We start from the raw sequence: 18118 nt of genomic DNA, 5'->3' as shown, positions 1-18118 counted from the left end.
CTACACTAAAGAGTTACTCTACTAAAGAGATACTACAGGCAAACCCTGTGTCTGACACTACAGACACAGCTTTGACCCCATTGGCCAATCAATCCAAACCACCACCAGGATCCAATTAACAAATCACTCTCATTAAGCAATCTCCATAACACATTCCACATGTGCCGAGTGCAGGAGCAGCGAGTGAGGTAAGAACTGTTTTCTTCTCTGAGCTCCTCGCTGCCTTCCCCAGGAGAAATCCTGGGAGAGAGAATTGTGTCTGTCTGTTCAGAGGATGTGAGTGCCACAGGGACGTGCTCCCTGTGCTGTGCCACTGTCACCCTGTCCCCCTAACGTGTCCCCATTGCAGGTACGGCAAGCGGGCAGGTGGGCGAGCGCTGGCCCAGGAGCCCCTGGGAGCCCCAGGGTGCTGAGCCCCAGGTGAGGGGCCGGGGGGTGGGAGGAGCCCCCCAAAACTCCCCATGGCCTCAGGGTCCCCATGGGGACACACTGGGGGGAAGGGGGGCTCTGGGTGGGGGAACTTAGGGTGGGAGTCCTGAGGGTGTCAGGGTGGGGGCCCTGAGGGTGTCAGGGTGGGAGATGTGGGATTGGGGAGACCCTCAGGGTGTCAGGGTGGGGGATGTGGGATTGGGGAGACCCTCAGGGTGTCAGGGTGGGAGATGTGGGATTGGGGAGACCCTCAGGGTGGGGGATGTGGGATTGGGAGGTCTCAGTGGGGAAGGGGACACAGCGTGACCCCCCCGTTTTGTTTCAGGGACACGGCCGGGCCTGAGTGGGTGAGGAAGCCCAGAGGGTGCAGCCCCCCCACCCCTGCTGCACCCCCGGCCTCCCCAGAGCCGTCACTGTGGGGCCAGGACAGACCCCCAGCAATAAAACCCCCCCTGCAGCCACCGCCTGTCTGCCTCTGCCTGCTGGGGACACTGGGGACACTGGGGGTGTTACAGACACTGAGTGTGGGGACCGTGGTGATGCTGGGGACAGAGGGGGTGATGCTGGCTCTGGGGACACTGAGGCACTGAGGGTGCTGGGGACACCGAGTGGCCGTGCTGGGGACACCGGGGGTGCTGGCACTGTGGACACGCCTACGCGGCCGTGCCAGCCGCTGTCCCCGTCGCTGTCCCCGCGCGCTCGGTGCCAGTCGCGCGTGTCCCGCCGCTCTGTCGCGATGCCGGCGGCCGCCCCCGCCTCGGTCACGGGTGAGCGCGCACCGGGCGGGCACGCGCGCGTGCAAACGCCCCCCGTGCACGCGGGGAGGGGGGGGATGCGCCCGGGTGGGGGGCGCAGGGTGCGCGCACGCGGGGCACACCCAGGCCTGGCACACGTGTGTGCAAGGTGTGTGTGTGTCGCTCTGGAGGGGGTGGGCTCTCGGGTGCGCGCTCTCGTCGGTGCGCGGGTGCGCGCGCGTTGCACGCGGCCCCTTTAAATCCGCGCTCCCGCCTCCCCCCCCTCCCACCGCCCCCTTAAAGGGGCCGAGCCCCCGCCGTCCCCCTCCCCACGCCGCGGGGGGGTCCCACCCGCGAGCGGGGTGGGTGTGCAAGCACGGGCGTGCAAGCGCGGGTGAGCAGCGGGCACGGGGAAAAGGGGGGGGCGCGGGGAGCGCGCCCGTGGGTTTGCACGCGGGCGGGAGCGCGCGTGGGGAGGCGCGTAGGAGCGCGCGGGGCCGCGCGTGTCGGCGAGAGCGCGCACACGCGCGGATGTGCGGCGGTGTTTGAGTGTGCGGGGGGTGCGTGGGTCCGTACACGCGCGTGAGCGCGCTCAGGCGGTTTGCACGCGTGGATGCTCGCGCGCGCGTGCACCCGCTGGAGATGCGCGCGCCCGAGCCGTGCCCGCGCGTGTGAGCTCGCGAGGCTGCCCCCCCCCCCCATCTCCCCCCTTTTCTGCTGGGCGTGCAAAGCTGTCGCAGCGTGCCCGGTGCACACGCGTGTGCAAGGCGGGGGGCGCGGGCCCCACGCGGGCCCGGGGGGGCGGCGGTACCCGGATCTGGGGCGGGGGAGCGCGGCCCCGCAGCCATGAACCGCCCCGGGCCCGGCTCCGTCCCGCCCGCCCGCGCCCCCCCGGCTCCCCCAGGTACAGGGGGGGGCTCAGAGGGGCCGGGGGCGCTGCCCCGGGGGGGTCAGAGCGCTCGGGGGGCGGGGATGCTGTGGGGGCGAGGCAGGTGGGGGAGATGGGGCGGGGGGCTCGGGCGGTGCTGTGACCCCCCCTCGGTGTGGGGGGGCCGATGGATGCGCCCCCCCGGCTGCATCGCCATCCCTCGGCCCCCGCCATTGCAGCGCAGCCGCGCAGCCGCTCCCGCCCCCGCGGGCCCGGATGCGGCCCCCCCTCAATTGCATTGACCCCCCCCCATCCCACCGCACCCCTCCCCCTTCCATCGCCCCCCCTTTGCATCCCCCTCCCCGTTACACCGTGCTCCGGGGGGGCTTCTGACTGCACGGCCACAACTGGAGGGGGGGGTCCATCCCCTTGTCCCTCCCGCTGAACGAGCAGGGGACACCGGGACATTTCCGCACTGCCAGGGGACCCCGACACTTGTCCCCGTAATGGGGGGGGGGGGGGGGGGGCAGGGGTGGCTGTGACAGGAATGGGGGGACACGAGCACCCCCGGCTGCAGCTTCGCCCACGGCGCTGCTCCTGCACCCACTCCGTGTCCCCCCCACCACGTCCCTGTGTGTGTGTGTGTGTCCCCCGTGTCCCCCCAGCCATGCAGCAGGTCCTGGACAACCTGATGGGGCTCCCGGGGAGCCCGGGGGTGGCGGACCTCGACCTCATCTTCCTCCGCGGCATCATGGAGAGCCCCATCGTCCGCTCCCTGGCCAAGGTACGGCGGGAGTGCCAACCGTGTGTCCTATTCCCTGCACCCAGGGGTCCCCAATCCCCCCGAGATCCCCAATTCCCTCTGTCCCTGGGCGTCCCTAATCCCCCCAGCACCCCCCGATCCCAAATTCCCCGCACCCAGGGGTCCTTCATTCCCCCCAGATCCCCAATTCCCTCTGTCCCTGGGGGTCCCTAAACTCCCTGTCCTTGGGGGTCCCCACCATCTCTGCCGTCCCTCCCCCCTGAGCCCCCGGTTCCGCAATCCCCTGGGCCCCTCCGAGTGTCCCCAATCCCCCCGAGGTCCCTCATGCCCCTCCCAGGGGTCCTTGGGGACACCCTGTCCCACCGGGGCTCCCCAATCCCCTCAACCCCTGGAGATCCCGCATCCCCCCCGGGGGTCCCGCATCCCCCCGGCACTCGGGGGTCTCAGGGGTGTCCCCGGGGGTGTCCCCGCTGTCGCCAGGCCCACGAGCGGCTGGAGGAGCGCAAGCTGGAGGCGGTGCGCGGGGACAACCTGGCGCTGGTGCAGGAGATCCTGCGCGACATCGGGCGCCTGGCGCGGCCCGAGGCGCAGGGGGCGGCGGCGGAGCTGGCCCGGATCCTGCGGGAGCCGCACTTCCAGGTGCGGGGCACACCTGGGCACCCCCTGTCCTGCACCGCCAGGACACGCGTGTGCCACGCGAGTGGGACACAGCGGTGACACCCCCGTCCCCGTGCCGCAGTCGCTGCTGGAGACCCACGACTCGGTGGCTGCCAAGAGTTACGAGCCCCCCCCGAGCAGCCCCGGCCCGGAGGCGTCGCTGGGGTCGCAGCCGGTGCCCCCCGACGCCGTGCGCATGGTGGGCATCCGCAAGGCGGCCGGGGAGAACCTGGTGAGCCCGGCCGGGGGGCACCTCGGGGGGCACGGGGTGCTGCAGGGGCGCCGGGAGGGGATGGGGGGATGTTTTGGGGTGCTGGAGAGTGTTGGGGAGATGGGGACATTGGCAGCATCGTGGGGTGCTGGGGGTATTTTGGGGTGATGGGGCGTTTTGGGGTGCTGTGGGCATTGCGAGGCGCAGGGTGGCATTTTAGGGTGGCTGGGAGCATTTTGGGGTGCTGGAGAGCGTTGGGGAGATGGGAGTTTGGCAGCATTATGGGGTGTTGTGGGGTGATGGGGTGTTTTGGGGTGCCGTGGGCATTGCGAGGCGCTGGGTGGCATTTTAGGGTGGCTGGGAGCATTGTGGGGTGCTGGGGCTGTAACGGGGTGTCGCGGGTGTGTCACGGGCATGTCACGGGCGTGTCCCTCCCCTCAGGGGGTGACGTTCCGCGTGGAGCGGGGGGAGCTGGTGATCGCCCGCATCCTGCACGGGGGGATGGTGGCGCAGCAGGGGCTGCTGCACGTGGGGGACGTGATCCGCGAGGTGAACGGGCGCGAGGTGGGCAGCGACCCGCGGGCGCTGCAGGACAGCCTGCGCCACGCCAGCGGCAGCGTCGTGCTCAAGATCCTGCCCAGCTACCAGGAGCCACATCCGCCCCGACAGGTACCGCATCCCGCCTGCCTCCGACCTGCATCCCACCTGAATCCGCCTTGTATCCCACCTGCATCTGCCCTGCACCCTGCTCGGCATCCCACTTGTATCTGCCCTGCATCTCACCTGCATCCCATCTGCATCCGCCCTGCATCCTGCCCTGCATCCCACCTGCCTCCGACCTGCATCACACCTGAATCCGCCTTGTATCCCACCTGCATCTGCCCTGCACCCTGCCCTGCATCCCACCTGCCTCTGACCTGCATCACACCTGAATCCGCCTTGTATCCCACCTGCATCTGCCCTGCACCCTGCCCTGCATCCCACTTGTATCCGCCCTGCATCTCACCTGCATCCCATCTGCATCCGCCCTGCATCCGCCCTGCATCTGCCCTGCATCCTGCCCTGCATCCCACCTGCATCCCACTTGTATCCGCCCTGCATCCCGCCTGCATCCCGCCCCACGTCCCACCTGTATTTCTCCCGCATCCCACCTGCATCCACCACGTATCCAGCCCCGCATCCCACCCACATCTGCTCTGCATCCTGCCCTGTATCCCACCTGTATCCGTCCTGCATCCCACCCTGCATCCCACCCACGTCCCACCTGCATCTGCTCTGTATCCAGCCCCACATCCCACCCACATCCCACCTGCATCTGCCCTGTATCCCACCTGCATCTGCCCTGTATCCAGCCCCACATCCCACCCCATATCCAACCCGCATCTGCCCTGTATCCAGCCCCACATCCCACCCGCATCCCACCCCACATCCCACCCACATCCCACCCACGTCCCACCTGCGTCTGCCCTGCATCCAGCCCCACATCCCACCCCGCATCCCACCCTGCATCCCACCTGCATCTGCTCTGTATCCAGCCCCACATCCCACCCGCATCCCACCCACATCCCACCCCACATCCCACCCGCATCCTGCCCTGCATCCCGCCTGGATCCGCCCTGCGTCCAGCCCCGCATTCCCCACCCACCATCCCGCCCACAGCTCCCCCTGCCCTCTGTTCCCATCCTCCTCTTGTCCCCCTGTCCGTGCCATGTGCCCCTGGGCTGGTGGGACCCCCGTGTCCCCCCCGTGTTCCCTCCCGTGTCCCCCTGTGCCCTCTCTGTGGGCTCTGGTGCTCCCTGCCCTGTCCCTGTCCCCACACAGGACCCGGGTCCCGGCTGGCAAAGGGTGCCCTGTGCTGCCCTCCCCGCCCCGTGCCAGCCACGGCCGTCTCCGAGGGACAAAGCAGCGCTGTCCCTGTGCGCGCTGTCCCCTCGCTGTCCCCTCGCTGTCCCCTCGCTGTGCCCTCGCTGTCCCCTCGCTGTCCCCACGCTATCCCACTGCCCCACGGCCGCGTGTCCCCGCACGTCCCCATGTGTGCCATCGCGGGCGCGGCGCTGGCGGCGCTGGGGACGCTCCTGTGCCTGTCGCTGGCGCTGGGGCTGTGCCTGGGGGTGGCCGTGGTGCTGGCGTGGGGCGCGGCGGCCGCGGCCGGGGCTCTGTGCGTGTGCGCGGGCGCCGCGCGGGCCTGGCTGCGGGCACGGCGGGCACGGCCGGGCACGGGGGGCTCCGGCGGGGCACACGCGCGTGGCTGAGCGCGGCCACGGGTCCCGCGTGTCCTCTCGAGGTGCCGAGGGTCCCCCTGCTCTAATCCCCCCGTCCCCAGGTGTTCGTCAAGTGTCACTTCGACTACGACCCGGCCACCGACAGCCTGATCCCCTGCAAGGAGGCCGGGCTCAAGTTCATGGCCGGGGATCTGCTGCAGATCGTCAACCAGGATGACCCCAACTGGTGGCAGGTCAGGGGGGCCCTGGAGGGGCGGCCTGGGGGGTTTGGTGGCACTTTGACCCCATCCTGGGCCAGGGAGGGTGAGGGGGTTCTGGGGGTCCCTGCAGGGTTGGGGTGCGCCTGGGAGAATTCCTGTAAACTGGGGGGTCCCTGGAGCTTGGGACGTGTCCTTGGAGCTGCTGGGGAACTGGGGGATGCCTGGAGCAAGGGAGGGTTCCTGTGTGGGCTGGGAGGTCCCTGGAAATGTTGGGATTTCCTGGAGCTCGGGATGCGCGTGCCTATCGGGATTTGGGGCTGAGGAGAGTCCCTGGAAATGGAGAGGGTCCTTGTGGAACTCGGGGTGTCCCCGGAGCTGGGGGTGTTCCCTGAGGTCGGAGGGGTCTCTGGAGCCCAGGGGGGTCCCCACGCGTGGCTCCGTGTCCCCAGGCGTGCCACGTGGAGGGCGGCAGCGCGGGGCTGGTGCCCAGCCAGCTGCTGGAGGAGAAGCGCAAGGCGTTCGTCAAGCGGGACGGGGAGGTGGCGCCCTCGGCAGGTACGGGGACACGGGATGGAAGGGCCACCCCCCGAGGGGGAGCGCGGCGGGTCCCCTGCGCCCCGTGACAATGTCCCCGTGACCCCAGGGCCTGTCCCCTCGGCACAGTCCCGCAGGGAGTCCCCGGCTCTCAGGGTGATGTCCCCATGGCGCTGCCCCTCAGAAGGTGCCAGCTGCTGTGCCCATTGTCCCCATGCCAGGATGCTGTCCCTGTCCCCATCCCTGCCCCCAGCTAACCCATCCCCTTGTCCTCACAGGGGCCCTGTGTGGCAGCCTCAGCGGGAAGAGGAAGAAGAGGATGATGTACCTGACGACGAAGAACGCCGGTGCGTGTCCCAGGGCGCTCCCGGGGGATACAGCGGTGGCACCCGCGGGGACAGGGTGCCCTGGGGTGGCCAGGGACAGTGCCAGCCCTGTCCCTCGCCCAGAGTTCGACCGGCACGAGCTGCTGATCTACGAGGAGGTGGCGCGGATGCCGCCGTTCCGCCGGAAAACGCTGGTGCTGATCGGGGCGCAGGGCGTGGGGCGCCGCAGCCTCAAGAACAAACTGATCATGTCTGACCAGGCGCGCTACGGCACCACCATCCCCTGTGAGTGTCCCCTGCGAGTGGCCCTGTCCTCTGTGAGTGTCCCTGTCCCCTGGCACCACCATCCCTCTGAGTGTCCCTGTCCCCTGTGAATGTCCCTGTCCCCTGGCGCTACCCCTGTGAGTGTCCCTGTCCCCTGGCACCACCATCCTCTGTGAGTGGCCCTGTCCCCTGTGAGTGTCCCTGTCCCCTGGCACCACCATCCCTGTGAGTGGCCCTGTCCCCTGTGAGTGGCCCTGTCCCCTGCCACCATCCCCTGTGAGTGTCCCTGTCCCCCAGCACCTCCCCTGTCCCCTGCAATTATAATCGTCCCTGTCCCCTGTCACCACCCCTGTGCTCCATCGTCGTCCCTGTGCTCATCCCTGTCTCCCAAGCATTGCTGTCCCCTGTCACCACTCCTGTGCCCCATCATTGTCCCTGTCCCCTGTGCTCGTCCTTGTCCCCAGAGCGTCGCTGTCCCCTGCGTTCATCATCGTCCCTGTCCCCTGTGCTCATTGTTGTTTCCACAGCGTCGCTGTCCCCTGCCACCTCCCCTGTGCCCCATCATTGTCCCTTGTCCCCTGTGCCAGCGTCTCTGTCCCTGCCAGCATTCCTGCCCCTGCCATCCCTGTCCCTGCCAGCATTTCTGTCCCCGTGCTCTCCCTGTCCCCTGCCAGCATCTCTGTCCGTGCCAGGGTCCCTGTCCCCTGTGCTTGTCCCCTGCCAGCATCCCTGTCTGTGCCAGGGTCCCTGTCCCCGTGCTCTCCCTGTCCCCTGCCAGCGTCCCTGTCCGTGCCAGGGTCCCTGTCCCCGTGCTCTCCCTGTCCCTGTGCTTATCCCCGTCCCCTGCCAGCGTCCCTGTCCCGCTGCCACCCCCGTCCCCGCGATGGTCCCGGTGTCGGTTCCCGGCACAAGGGGGATGTCACCGCTGTCCCCTCCCGGCAGACACGTCCCGGAAGCCGAAGGACAGCGAGCGGGACGGGCAGGGCTATCGCTTCGTGTCGCGGGCCGAGATGGAGGCCGACATCAAGGCGGGCCGGTACCTGGAGCACGGCGAGTACGAGGGGAACCTCTACGGCACCAGGATCGACTCCATCCGCGCCGTGGTGGACGCGGGCAAGATGTGCATCCTGGACGTCAACCCGCAGGTGGGGACGCGGCCGGGGGACGGTGACGGCCGCCGCCGTGTCCCCCCGGGCGCGGGGCTGAGCGCTGTCCCCACGGGCAGGCCGTGAAGGTGCTGAGGACGGCGGAGTTCGTGCCCTACGTGGTGTTCATCGAGGCGCCCGCGCCCGAGAGGCTGCGGGCCATGAACAGGGCGGCCCTGGAGAGCGGCGTGGCCACCAAACAGCTCACGGTGAGGGAAACTGAGGCAGCTCCGGGGGCGGGAGGAGGGGCACCAAACAGCTCACGGTGAGGGAAACTGAGGCAGCTCCAGGGGCAGGAAGAGCACACACAGTTGACGATGGGATTTTCTTACCATATCTGGGGGTGATGGGGAAACTGAGGCAGGTTTTGGGGGGCAGGAGAAGGGCACAGTGGGTGTCCCCCACCATCCCTGGTGGTGATGGGGAAACTGAGGCAGGTTTGGGGAGCAGAGGACACACAGGATGCAGTGGGTGTCCCCTACAATCCCGGGAGGTATATAGGGAAACTGAGGCAGGTTTTGGGGGGCAGGAGGATGCAGTGGGTGTCCCCCACCATCCCTTGCAGCGATGGGGAAACTGAGGCAGGTTTGAGGGGCAGGAGGCAAATGCACAGGTCGCAGTAGGTGTCCCCCCTGTCCCTGGCGGTGATGGGGAAACTGAGGCAGGTTTTGGGTCACAGTGGGTGTCCCTGGTGGTGATGGGGAAACTGAGGCAGGTTTTGGGTGCAGGAGGGGGACACACAGGTCGCAGTGGGTGTCCCTGGCGGTGGTGGGGAAACTGAGGCAGGTTTTGGGTCACAGTGGGTGTCCCTGGTGGTGATGGGGAAACTGAGGCAGGTTTCGGGTGCAGGAGGCGGACGCCCAGCGCACGGTGGAGGAGAGCAGCCGCATCCAGCGTGGCTACGGGCACTACTTCGACCTGAGCCTGACCAACGATGACCTGGAGCGCACCTTCGGGCGCCTGCGCGAGGCCATGGAGCTGCTGCGCGTGCAGCCCCAGTGGGTGCCCGTCTCCTGGGTCTATTAGGGACCCCCGCACCCCTCAGCCCCACCCGCGAGGGTTGGGGGGCCCAGGGGGGGCTGTATTTCACTATCAGCCCGCAGGGGGCGGGGGGCTCTCTGCTCTGCCCAGCCCGACCCCTCTGTCCCCCCTCGGAGCGCCCCAAACCTGGGCTGGGGCAGCCGTGGGGACCCGTGGGGGGCAAAGCCCCCCCACAGCTGAGTCACTGCCAGGACCTGGGGCCGCCCCCCGGGTTTGGGGATGGGTTTGGGGGGGTTTGGGGGGGTCCCCTCCCCGTGCCCCAGGCCACAGCCCCCCCCTCGGGGACCCCAATCACCCCTTACCAGGGTGGGGGTCCCTCACTGTCCCTCGTGTCCCCTGTCACCCCTTCCCAGGTAGCAATAACCCCGCGCCCTGTAATTAACCCTTAATTAACCCCTAACCGACCTTGTAATTAACCCTGTAATTAACCCGGTGGGGGGCTGTGGCTGGGGCCTCGCTGAGGGGGGGTCCGGGGTGGTGACAGGGGGTGTCCCCAAGGGACAGGGACACGGGGGGTGCAGGGGGGGGGGTCCCCGTGTCCCTCCTGCCCCGTGTCCCCCCGGTCCCCCCCCCGGCCGTTTCCTCCTTTTTGGTACTTTGCTGTCAATTTTATTAAAGGAGACAAAAATGGGTTTGGCCCTTGTGGTGAACGCGAGGGGGGTCGGGGCTGGCGCCACCCGTGTCACCCGTGTCACAACCAGCCCTGTCCCACGTGGCGCTGATGTTTTTTATTGCAAATCGCCGTTTCCCACCAGTTTGGGGCTGGGAGGGCACTGAGGGGGTTTGCGGTGAGTGTGTCACACGCGTGTCGCCTTGCACACGCACAGGGCCCTTCCTTGGTGCCGCCGGGAGGGGTCAGCAGAGCTGCAGGCACCGGGCAGGGCGCGTGGGTGTGCAAGGGGGTGTGTGTAGGTGTGCAAGGGGGTCTGCAGGGGGGGGTGGGTGTGCAGAGGGGTTTTGGCTCCTTTGCACAGGTGTGGGTGTGCCCGTGTTTGTGTGTGCAGCGCTCTGAGGTGACACACACATCCCCACCTTGTGCACACGCGTGGGCACCTCCCAGGGGCTGCCGTGGCCATGGGGTGTCACTGGATGTCACAGGGTGCCGTGGGGTGTCATGAGGTGCCATGGGGTGTCATTGGATGTCACAGGGTGCCATGGGGTGCCATGGCCTTGGGGTGATGTGTGGTGCCATAGGGTCCCATAGGGTGACATGGCCTGGGGTGCCCCACCTGTGGGTGCCCTGTCCATGGGTGCCCTGTCCATAGGTGCCCTGCCCATGCAGCGATGTGCCCGTGGGTGCAGTGCCCTGTCCAGGAGCTCTGTGTCTTTAAGCAGCGCTGTCCCTAAAGCCGCTGTGTTGGCCTGTCCATAATCCCTGTGTCCCTAAGCTGCCGTGCCTATAAGGCCTGGGCCGTGTCCCTGTGTGTCTGTGCTGTGTCCCTGCTGTGTCCATACGTGTCTGTGATCGTCCCTGCGTGTCCCTGTGTGTCCCTGCGTGTCCCTGTGTGTCTGTGAGTGTCCCTGTCGTGTCCCTGTGTGTCTGTGAGTGTCCTGCGTGTCCCTGCCGTGTCCGTGCGCAGCCGCACGCAGTGACAGCCATGTGGCCCGTGGTGCTGCTGCTGCTGCCGGTGGCGCTGGCCGTGCTGGCCCTGGCCCGGGTGGCCCATCGGCTGCTGGCCCCGTCCGGCAACCCCTTCTCAGGGCCACCCCTGGAGCCACCGCGGCCCCTGGTGACCGACCAGCGCGCCCGCGACAGGGTCCTGAAGCAGGGTGAGTGCTGTCCGTGTGTCCCTGTGATCATGTGTCCGTGTGTCTGTGTGTCCCATGCTGGCTGTGCACAGCTCAGTGTCCCTGTTGGTCACTGTCACACCCGTGTGTGTGTGCACAGCTCAGTGTCCCTGTTGGTCACTGTCACACCTGCGTGTGTGTGCAGAGCTCAGTGTCCCTGTTGGTCACTGTCACACCCATGTGTGTGTGCACAGCTCAGTGTCCCTGTTGGTCACTGTCACCCCTGTCTGTGCATGCAGGGTTCGGTGTCCCTGTTGGTCACTGTCACACCCGTGTGTGTGTGCACAGCTCAGTGTCCCCTGTTGGTCACTGTCACCCCTGTCTGTGCGTGCAGGGTTCAGTGCCCGGCGTGTCCCAGCCCCGCTGGACGCCGTGGTCATCGGCAGTGGCGTGGGGGGCCTGGCGGTGGCTGCCACCCTGGCCAAGGCGGGCAGGCGGGTGCTGGTGCTGGAGCAGCACGACCAGGCCGGGGGGTGCTGCCACACCTTCCAGCAGCACGGCGTGGAGTTCGACGTGGGTGAGGACATCCTTGTCACCCCCTGTCACCCCCCGTCCCTGCAGCCCCACTGTGAACCTGCTGCCAGCCCCAGTGTGTGCCATATCCCTGCCCTGTCCCTGCCATGTCCTGTCCTGTCCATGCCCTGTCCCTTCCATGTCCCTGCTATGTCCATACTGTGTCCCTGCCCTGTCCCTGCCATGTCCCTGCTCTGTCTTGTCCTGTCCATGCCGTGTCCCTGCCATATCCCTGTCCCTGGTGTCCCTGCCATGTCCCTGGTGTCCCTGCATTGTCCCTGCCCTATCTGTGCATTAAGTCCCTGCTGTGTCCCTGCCATGTCAACGTCCCTGCCCTGTCCCTGCCCTGTCCCTGGTGTCCCTGCCATGTCCCTGCCCTATCTCTGCATTATGTCCCTGCCATGTCAATGTCCCTGCCCTGTCCCTGCCATGTCCCTGGTGTCCCTGCCCTGCCCAGATCCCACCCCTGCCCCTCAGTGCCATACCAAAGCCAACCCTGCCCTCCACGGCCGCTCCCTCCGCATGTCCACGTGCTGTCCTCGCTGTCCTCCACCATGTCCCCTGTCCCCACCCCTCAGGCATCCACTACGTGGGACAGCTGCACGAGGGGAGCCTCCTGCGGGTGGCCCTGGACCAGGTGACAGACGGGCAGCTCTGCTGGCACCGCCTGCCCGACCCCTACGACGAGGTGACCCTGGGGGCGCGGCGCTACCTGCTGCGCTCGGGCAAGGTGGCCTTTGTCACCGCGCTGGAGGAGCAGTTCCCCGAGGAGAAGGAGGCCATCAGGGAGTTCATGAGGCTCTCCAAGGTGTGCCCTGGGGTCACCTCCCCACGTCCCCAAGGAGGGGTTGGCTTGGGGTGGTGGCACTGGTGGGGAAGGGGCTGTGGGGACAGTGGGGACACAGGTGACAGTGGTGGTGGGGACATGAGCGATGGGTGTGGTGGGAACGGTGGGGACAAAAGTGACAATGGTGGTGGAGATGTGGCTGATGGGTGTGGTGGAATGGTGGGGACACAAGTGACAGTGGTGGGGACATGGGTGATGGGCATGGTGGGGACACAAGTGACAGTGGTGGTGGGGACATGGGTGATGGGCATGGTAGGAATGGTGGGGACAAAAGCAGTGGGCACAGAAGGGACACAGAGGGGACACATGGGGGACATGTCTGATGGCCATGGTAGGGACAAGTTCTGGAGATAATGAGGGATTTTGGGGGGACATCTGCTGAGCCATGGGTGGCCCTGGGGCCACAGCAGTGACAGTCCTGAGGATGCGGTGGTGGCCAGGCAGGGCAGTGCTGATGGTGGCACACAGGTGGCTGCGCTCAGGCTGTCCCCAGCTGCCGTGGGCGGTGGCGGTGGCACTGTGGCTGTCCCCACTGATGTGGGCGGTGGTGGTGGCACTGTGGCTGTCCCCACTGATGTGAGCGGTGGCGGTGGCACTGTGGCTGTCCCCACTGATGTGGGCGGTGGCGGTGGCACTGTGGCTGTCACACATATGGCACTGCGGCTGTCCCCAGCTGCCGTGGGTGGCACTGTGGCTGTCGCGCAGGTGGCCTCGCGGCACGCGGCACTGCTGGCCCTGCTGAAGCTGTCCCCTCGCTGGCTTGTCACCGTCCTGCTGCGCTCAGGGCTCCTGCCCCGCCTGTCGCCCGTGTTCCGCATGGCCGCCACCAGCCACAGCCAGGCCGCCGCCCGCCTCACCTCCAACCCTGACCTGCGCGCCCTCTTCGGATACCTCTTCTACGGTTAGGGGCCGTCGCGACAGGGAGGGGCTGTCGCGACAGGGAGGGCGCCGGCTGGAGGAGCAGGGCGGTACTGCGGTTGTGTCACGACAGGGGGTGGCACCATCGCGATATGGGCAGCGCTGTGTCGGGGTGGGGGCGGCGGGAAGAGCAGCGTCACGATACAGAGAGGCCACGTGACACTGCGGGAGGGCCATGTCGCAATAGCAGAAGGATGTGTCGCGGTATGGGAGGGCACCGTGGTGCCAGCGGAGGGCTGTGTCGCAACAAGGGAGGGCGATGTCGCGGTGAGGAGCGCTCTGTCGTGACACGGGAGGGCTGCCCCGCCCTGCGGAGGGCTCCAACCATGCCCGTGTCCCCTCATGTCACCGCAGGCACGGCCCCGCGGGACTCGAGCTTCCTGGTGAACGCGCTGATGGTTCACCACTACCAGCGCGGGGCCTGGTACCCGCGGGGGGGGGCCAGCGAGGTCGCCTTCCACGCCGTGCCCGTCATCGAGCGGGCGGGGGGCGCCGTGCTCGTGCGCGCCCCCGTCACGCGCGTGCTCGTCAGCGCCGACGGCACTGCCCTGGGTGAGCGCTGGGACCCCACAAGGGACGGGGACACGGTGGCGGTGACCCCCGAGGGATGGGGACACGGTGGCAGTGACCCCCGAGGGATGGGGACACGGTGGCGGCGAAACCCGAGAGATGGGGACACGGTGGTGGCGAAACCCGAGAGATGGGGACACGGTGGCGGCGAAACCCGAGAGATGGGGACACGGTGGCGGCGAAACCCGAGGGATGGGGACACGGTGGCGGCGAAACCCGAGGGATGGGGACACGGTGTTGGTGGCGCCCCCCGTGTCCCCTGACCCTGCCGCTGTCCCCAGGGGTGGCGGTGCGGGCGGGACCTGGTGAGGAGGAGCTGGAGATCCGCGCCCCCCTGGTCATCTCAGACGCCGGGATCTTCAACACCTTCGGGAAGCTGCTGCCCCCGCACATCCGCAGCCAGCCCGGTAATGTAGCACTCGTGTCACCGTGGTGCTCGTGTCCTCGGTGTCACCAGCATCCCTGGTGTCCCCAGTATGCCCAGACCCTCATTGTTCCTGCACCCCCGTGTCCCTGCACACGCAGGGTCAGATGCCACCCCTCTGTCTCCTGCCCAGGCTCGGGTGCCACCCCCGTGTCCCTGCACTGGGTCAGGTGCCATTCCCATGTCCCCTGCCTGGACAGGCTCAGGTGTCCCCCCAGTGTCCCTGCCCCGCTCAGGTGTCCCCCCGGTGTCCCCGCAGGTGTGCGCTCCCTCCTGGCCACGCTGCGCCCGGGCATGGGCTCCTTCCTGGTGTTCGTGGGGCTGCGGGGCAGCGCAGCCGAGCTGCGCCTGCCCCCCACCAACTTCTGGATCTACCCCCACAACGACCTGGATGCCATGTGAGGGCTCTGGCACCGCGGGGAGGGGGCACGGGGGGCGGGCGTGGGGGGGCACGGGGGGCATCCCACCCCTCTGTTCCCGCAGGATGACCCGGTACAGCGCCCTGAGCCGTGACGAGGTGCCCGACAACCTGGCCATGATGTTTATCACCTTCCCCGCCGCCAAGGACCCCACGTACGAGCAGCGGCACCCAGGTACCCTCGAGGGGGGCTCCGTGACCCCCCAGCTCCCTCTGCGGGCTCAGAGGCTCCTGAATGCCCTCGGCACAGGGTGGGTGCTGCCACTGCCACCACCCGGGGATGTCACCAGCTGTCCCTGCCCCACAGGCAGGTCCTGCATGACCATCCTGACCATGGCACGCTACGAGTGGTTCGAGGAGTGGGCCGGGAGCCGCCCCCGCCACCGCGGCCCCGAATACCAGCACTACAAGATGGACATCGCCCAGCGGCTGCTGGACAGGGCCCTGCTCCGCTTCCCGCACCTGCGGGACAAGGTGGGGTGTCCCACGGGGCCGGAGCGCCCATCCGTGCCCACCCCCGGTGCCCCCTGGCACGCCGTGAACCCCATCCGTGCCCACCCCCGGTGCCCGCTGGCACGCCGTGAACCCCCCATCCCGCCCAGGTGGAGTTCGTGGAGGCGGCGACGCCGCTGAGCAACCAGCACTACCTGGGGGCGGCGCGGGGGGAGATGTACGGCACGGAGCACGACCTGCGGCGCTTCAGCCCCGCCACCATGGCGGCCCTGAGACCCGACACAGCCGTCAGGAACCTGTACCTGACAGGTGAGGGGCTGCGGGTGTGCCCATGGCTGTCAGGAACCTGTACCTGACAGGTGAGGGGCTGCGGGTGTGCCCACGCCATGTCTGGCTGTCCCTGAGACCGTCTGTCCCTGTGTCCGGCTGTCCCCGTGTCCTCCTGTCCCCGTGTCCTCCTGTCCCCATGTCCCCACGCTGTGTCCTGCTGTCCCTGAGACTGACTGTCCTTGTGTCCGGCCGTCCCGGTGTCCTGTTGTCCCTGTGTCCTGTTGTCCCCATGTCCTGCTGTCCCCGTGTCCCCATGCGGTGTCCTGATGTCTCCATATCCTGCTGTCCCTGCGTCCCCATGCCATGTCCTGCTGTCCCCATGTCCTGCTGTCCCTATGTCCTGCTGTCCCTGTGTCTGGCTGTCCCTGTGCCCCTATGCCATGTCCTGCTGTCCCCATGTCCAGCTGTCCCTGTGTCCTGCTGCCCCCATGTCCTGCTATCCCCGAGACCGTCTGTCCCCATGTCCTGCTGTCCCCATGTCCCCATGCTGTGTCCTGCTGTCCCTGTGTCTGGCTGTCCCCGTGTCCCCACGCCATGTCCTGTTGTCCCCGTGTCCTGTTGTCCCCATGTCCTGCTGTCCCCACACCATGTCCTGCTGTCCCTGTGTCCTGCTGTCCCTGCGTCCCCACACCATGTCCTGCTGTCCCCGTGTCCTGCTGCCCCCGTGTCCTGCTGTCCCCGTGTCTCCATGCTGTGTCCTGCTGTCCCCATGTCCTGCTGTCCCTGCGTCCCCACACCATGTCCTGCTGTCCCTGTGTCCTGCTGCCCCCGTGTCCCCACACCATGTCCTGCTGTCCACATGTCCTGCTGTCCCCGTGTCCCCATGCCGTGTCCTGCTGTCCCCGTGTCCTGCTGTCCGCATGTCCTGCTGTCCCCGTGTCCCCACGCCATGTCCTGCTGTCCCCGTGTCCCCATGCCGTGTCCTGCTGTCCCCGTGTCCCGCTGTCTGCATGTCCTGCTGTCCCCGTGTCCCCATGCCGTGTCCTGCTGTCCCCGTGTCCTGCTGTCCGCATGTCCTGCTGTCCCCGTGTCCCCATGCCGTGTCCTGCTGTCCCCGTGTCCTGCTGTCCCTGTGTCCAGCTCCGCGCTCTGGGTGCTGTCCCTGTGGTTGTGGTGGCCACGTCCCCATGGTGGTGGCTCTGTCCCGCCCCGGGGATGGCCGTGTGTCCCACGGTGTCTGTCTGTCTGTCTGTCTGTCCCAGGGCAGGACGTGTTCTCTTGCGGGCTGGCGGGGGCCGTGCACGGGGGGCTGCTCTGCGCCTCGGCCGTGCTGGGCCGGCTCCTCTACCTGGACCTGCTGCTCCTCAAGAGGAAAATCAAGCGGCGCCAGGGCCGCCACACGGCCTGAGGGGACAGCAGGGACAGCAGGACACGGGGACAGCAGGACACGGGGACAGCTGGCCCCGGCCTGGGAGGGGCTCCTGGCTCAATAAACCCCCATATCCCAGTGGCCAGCGGCTGTGTTTGGGGAGGGGATGGAGATGGGGGTGGGAGAGGGATGGGATGGGATGGGATGGGATGGGATGGGATGGGATGGGATGGGATGGGATGGGATGGGATGGGATGGGATGGGATGGGATGGGGTGGGATGGGGTGGGGACTGGAATAGGGATGAGGACAGGGATGGGAATGGGGATAGAGGTGAGAATGGAATGGAGAGAGAGTTGGGATGGGGATGGGGACTGGAATTGGGATGGGGACTGGGATGGGTTGGAAATGAGGATAGGGGTGAGACTGTGATGGAGACAGGACTGGGATGGAATGGGAATGGGCACAGGGAGCACCCACAGCTGGGGATGAATGGGGGGCGCAGAACCCCCTAATCTCCCCACCCTTCTCCCTTTGCACTCCCCGAGCTTCCCCATCCCCTCCCTCCCCCCGGCAGAGTCCGGAATTCTTTACACTTTTAAATATAATAAATAGGGGAATTCTCAGTGGGATGGGCTGGGGAAACGGGGCCATCCGGGTGGTCCCCAAGGGTCCGTGTCCCCCTGGGTGACAGGGACGTTGTCACCAGCTGTCCTCGGAGGTCACCTCTAGGTCCGGGCGCTGACGGGGGGCTGAGCTGTGGGGCTGTGGCCGCACTGGGGGCACGGCCCCTCGGGCAGGGGGTACAGGAAGGGCTTGGCTGTCACCTGAGGGAGAGGAGTGTCAGTGTCGGGGGGCGTGTGGCACTCTCAGGGCGTTCCCCAGGGAAAGAGGGTGTCCCTTTCGTGGGCAGGGCAGCCCAGCACCCCGTGCTCCATCACCGCCCACCCCACATCCCATCACCCCACATCCCCATCACCCCCCAGCCACATCCCCATCACCCCACAGCCACATCACCCCCCAGCCACATCCCATCACCCCACATCCCCATCACCCCACAGCCACATCCCATCACCCCACAGCCACATCCCATCACCCCCCAGCCCTCCCCGGCCCCATTGCGGGCTCAGCCCAGCCCCTCAAAGGGCGGGCCGA

At 67.7% G+C, this 18118-nt stretch overlaps 2 protein-coding genes across 4 annotated transcripts; both read left to right on the top strand.

Annotated features, from left to right (window-relative positions):
* The first annotated feature begins 1174 nt into the window (after positions 1 to 1174).
* On the top strand, positions 1175 to 9622 carry MPP2 (MAGUK p55 scaffold protein 2). 3 transcript variants are annotated; one of them, XM_058041615.1, is made up of 12 exons: positions 1175 to 1196; positions 2697 to 2815; positions 3275 to 3433; positions 3534 to 3683; positions 4104 to 4331; positions 5986 to 6117; positions 6534 to 6639; positions 6897 to 6965; positions 7068 to 7229; positions 8151 to 8353; positions 8434 to 8562; positions 9203 to 9622. In XM_058041615.1, the coding sequence occupies exons 2-12, from the start codon at positions 2699 to 2701 to the stop codon at positions 9377 to 9379; spliced, it is 1632 nt and encodes a 543-aa protein (XP_057897598.1). In that variant the 5' UTR covers positions 1175 to 1196; positions 2697 to 2698; the 3' UTR covers positions 9380 to 9622. The 3 variants fall into 3 exon arrangements, with proteins under 3 accessions (XP_057897598.1, XP_057897599.1, XP_057897597.1); XM_058041616.1 differs by lacking the exon at positions 1175 to 1196 and adding an exon at positions 1475 to 1557; XM_058041614.1 differs by lacking the exon at positions 1175 to 1196 and adding an exon at positions 2009 to 2067.
* Positions 9623 to 10992: 1370 nt separating this feature from the next.
* Positions 10993 to 17088, top strand: LOC131094229 (all-trans-retinol 13,14-reductase-like). Its single transcript, XM_058041749.1, has 11 exons — positions 10993 to 11164; positions 11517 to 11699; positions 12274 to 12503; positions 13248 to 13443; positions 13815 to 14012; positions 14312 to 14437; positions 14714 to 14852; positions 14938 to 15047; positions 15180 to 15346; positions 15475 to 15643; positions 16820 to 17088. The coding sequence occupies exons 1-11, from the start codon at positions 10993 to 10995 to the stop codon at positions 17086 to 17088; spliced, it is 1959 nt and encodes a 652-aa protein (XP_057897732.1).
* The last annotated feature ends 1030 nt before the right edge of the window (positions 17089 to 18118 follow it).

This window comes from Melospiza georgiana, chromosome 28, assembly GCF_028018845.1.
Source record: "Melospiza georgiana isolate bMelGeo1 chromosome 28, bMelGeo1.pri, whole genome shotgun sequence".
Classification (NCBI taxonomy): Eukaryota; Metazoa; Chordata; class Aves; order Passeriformes; family Passerellidae; genus Melospiza; species Melospiza georgiana.
This window is presented reverse-complemented; position numbering and strand designations above follow the sequence as displayed.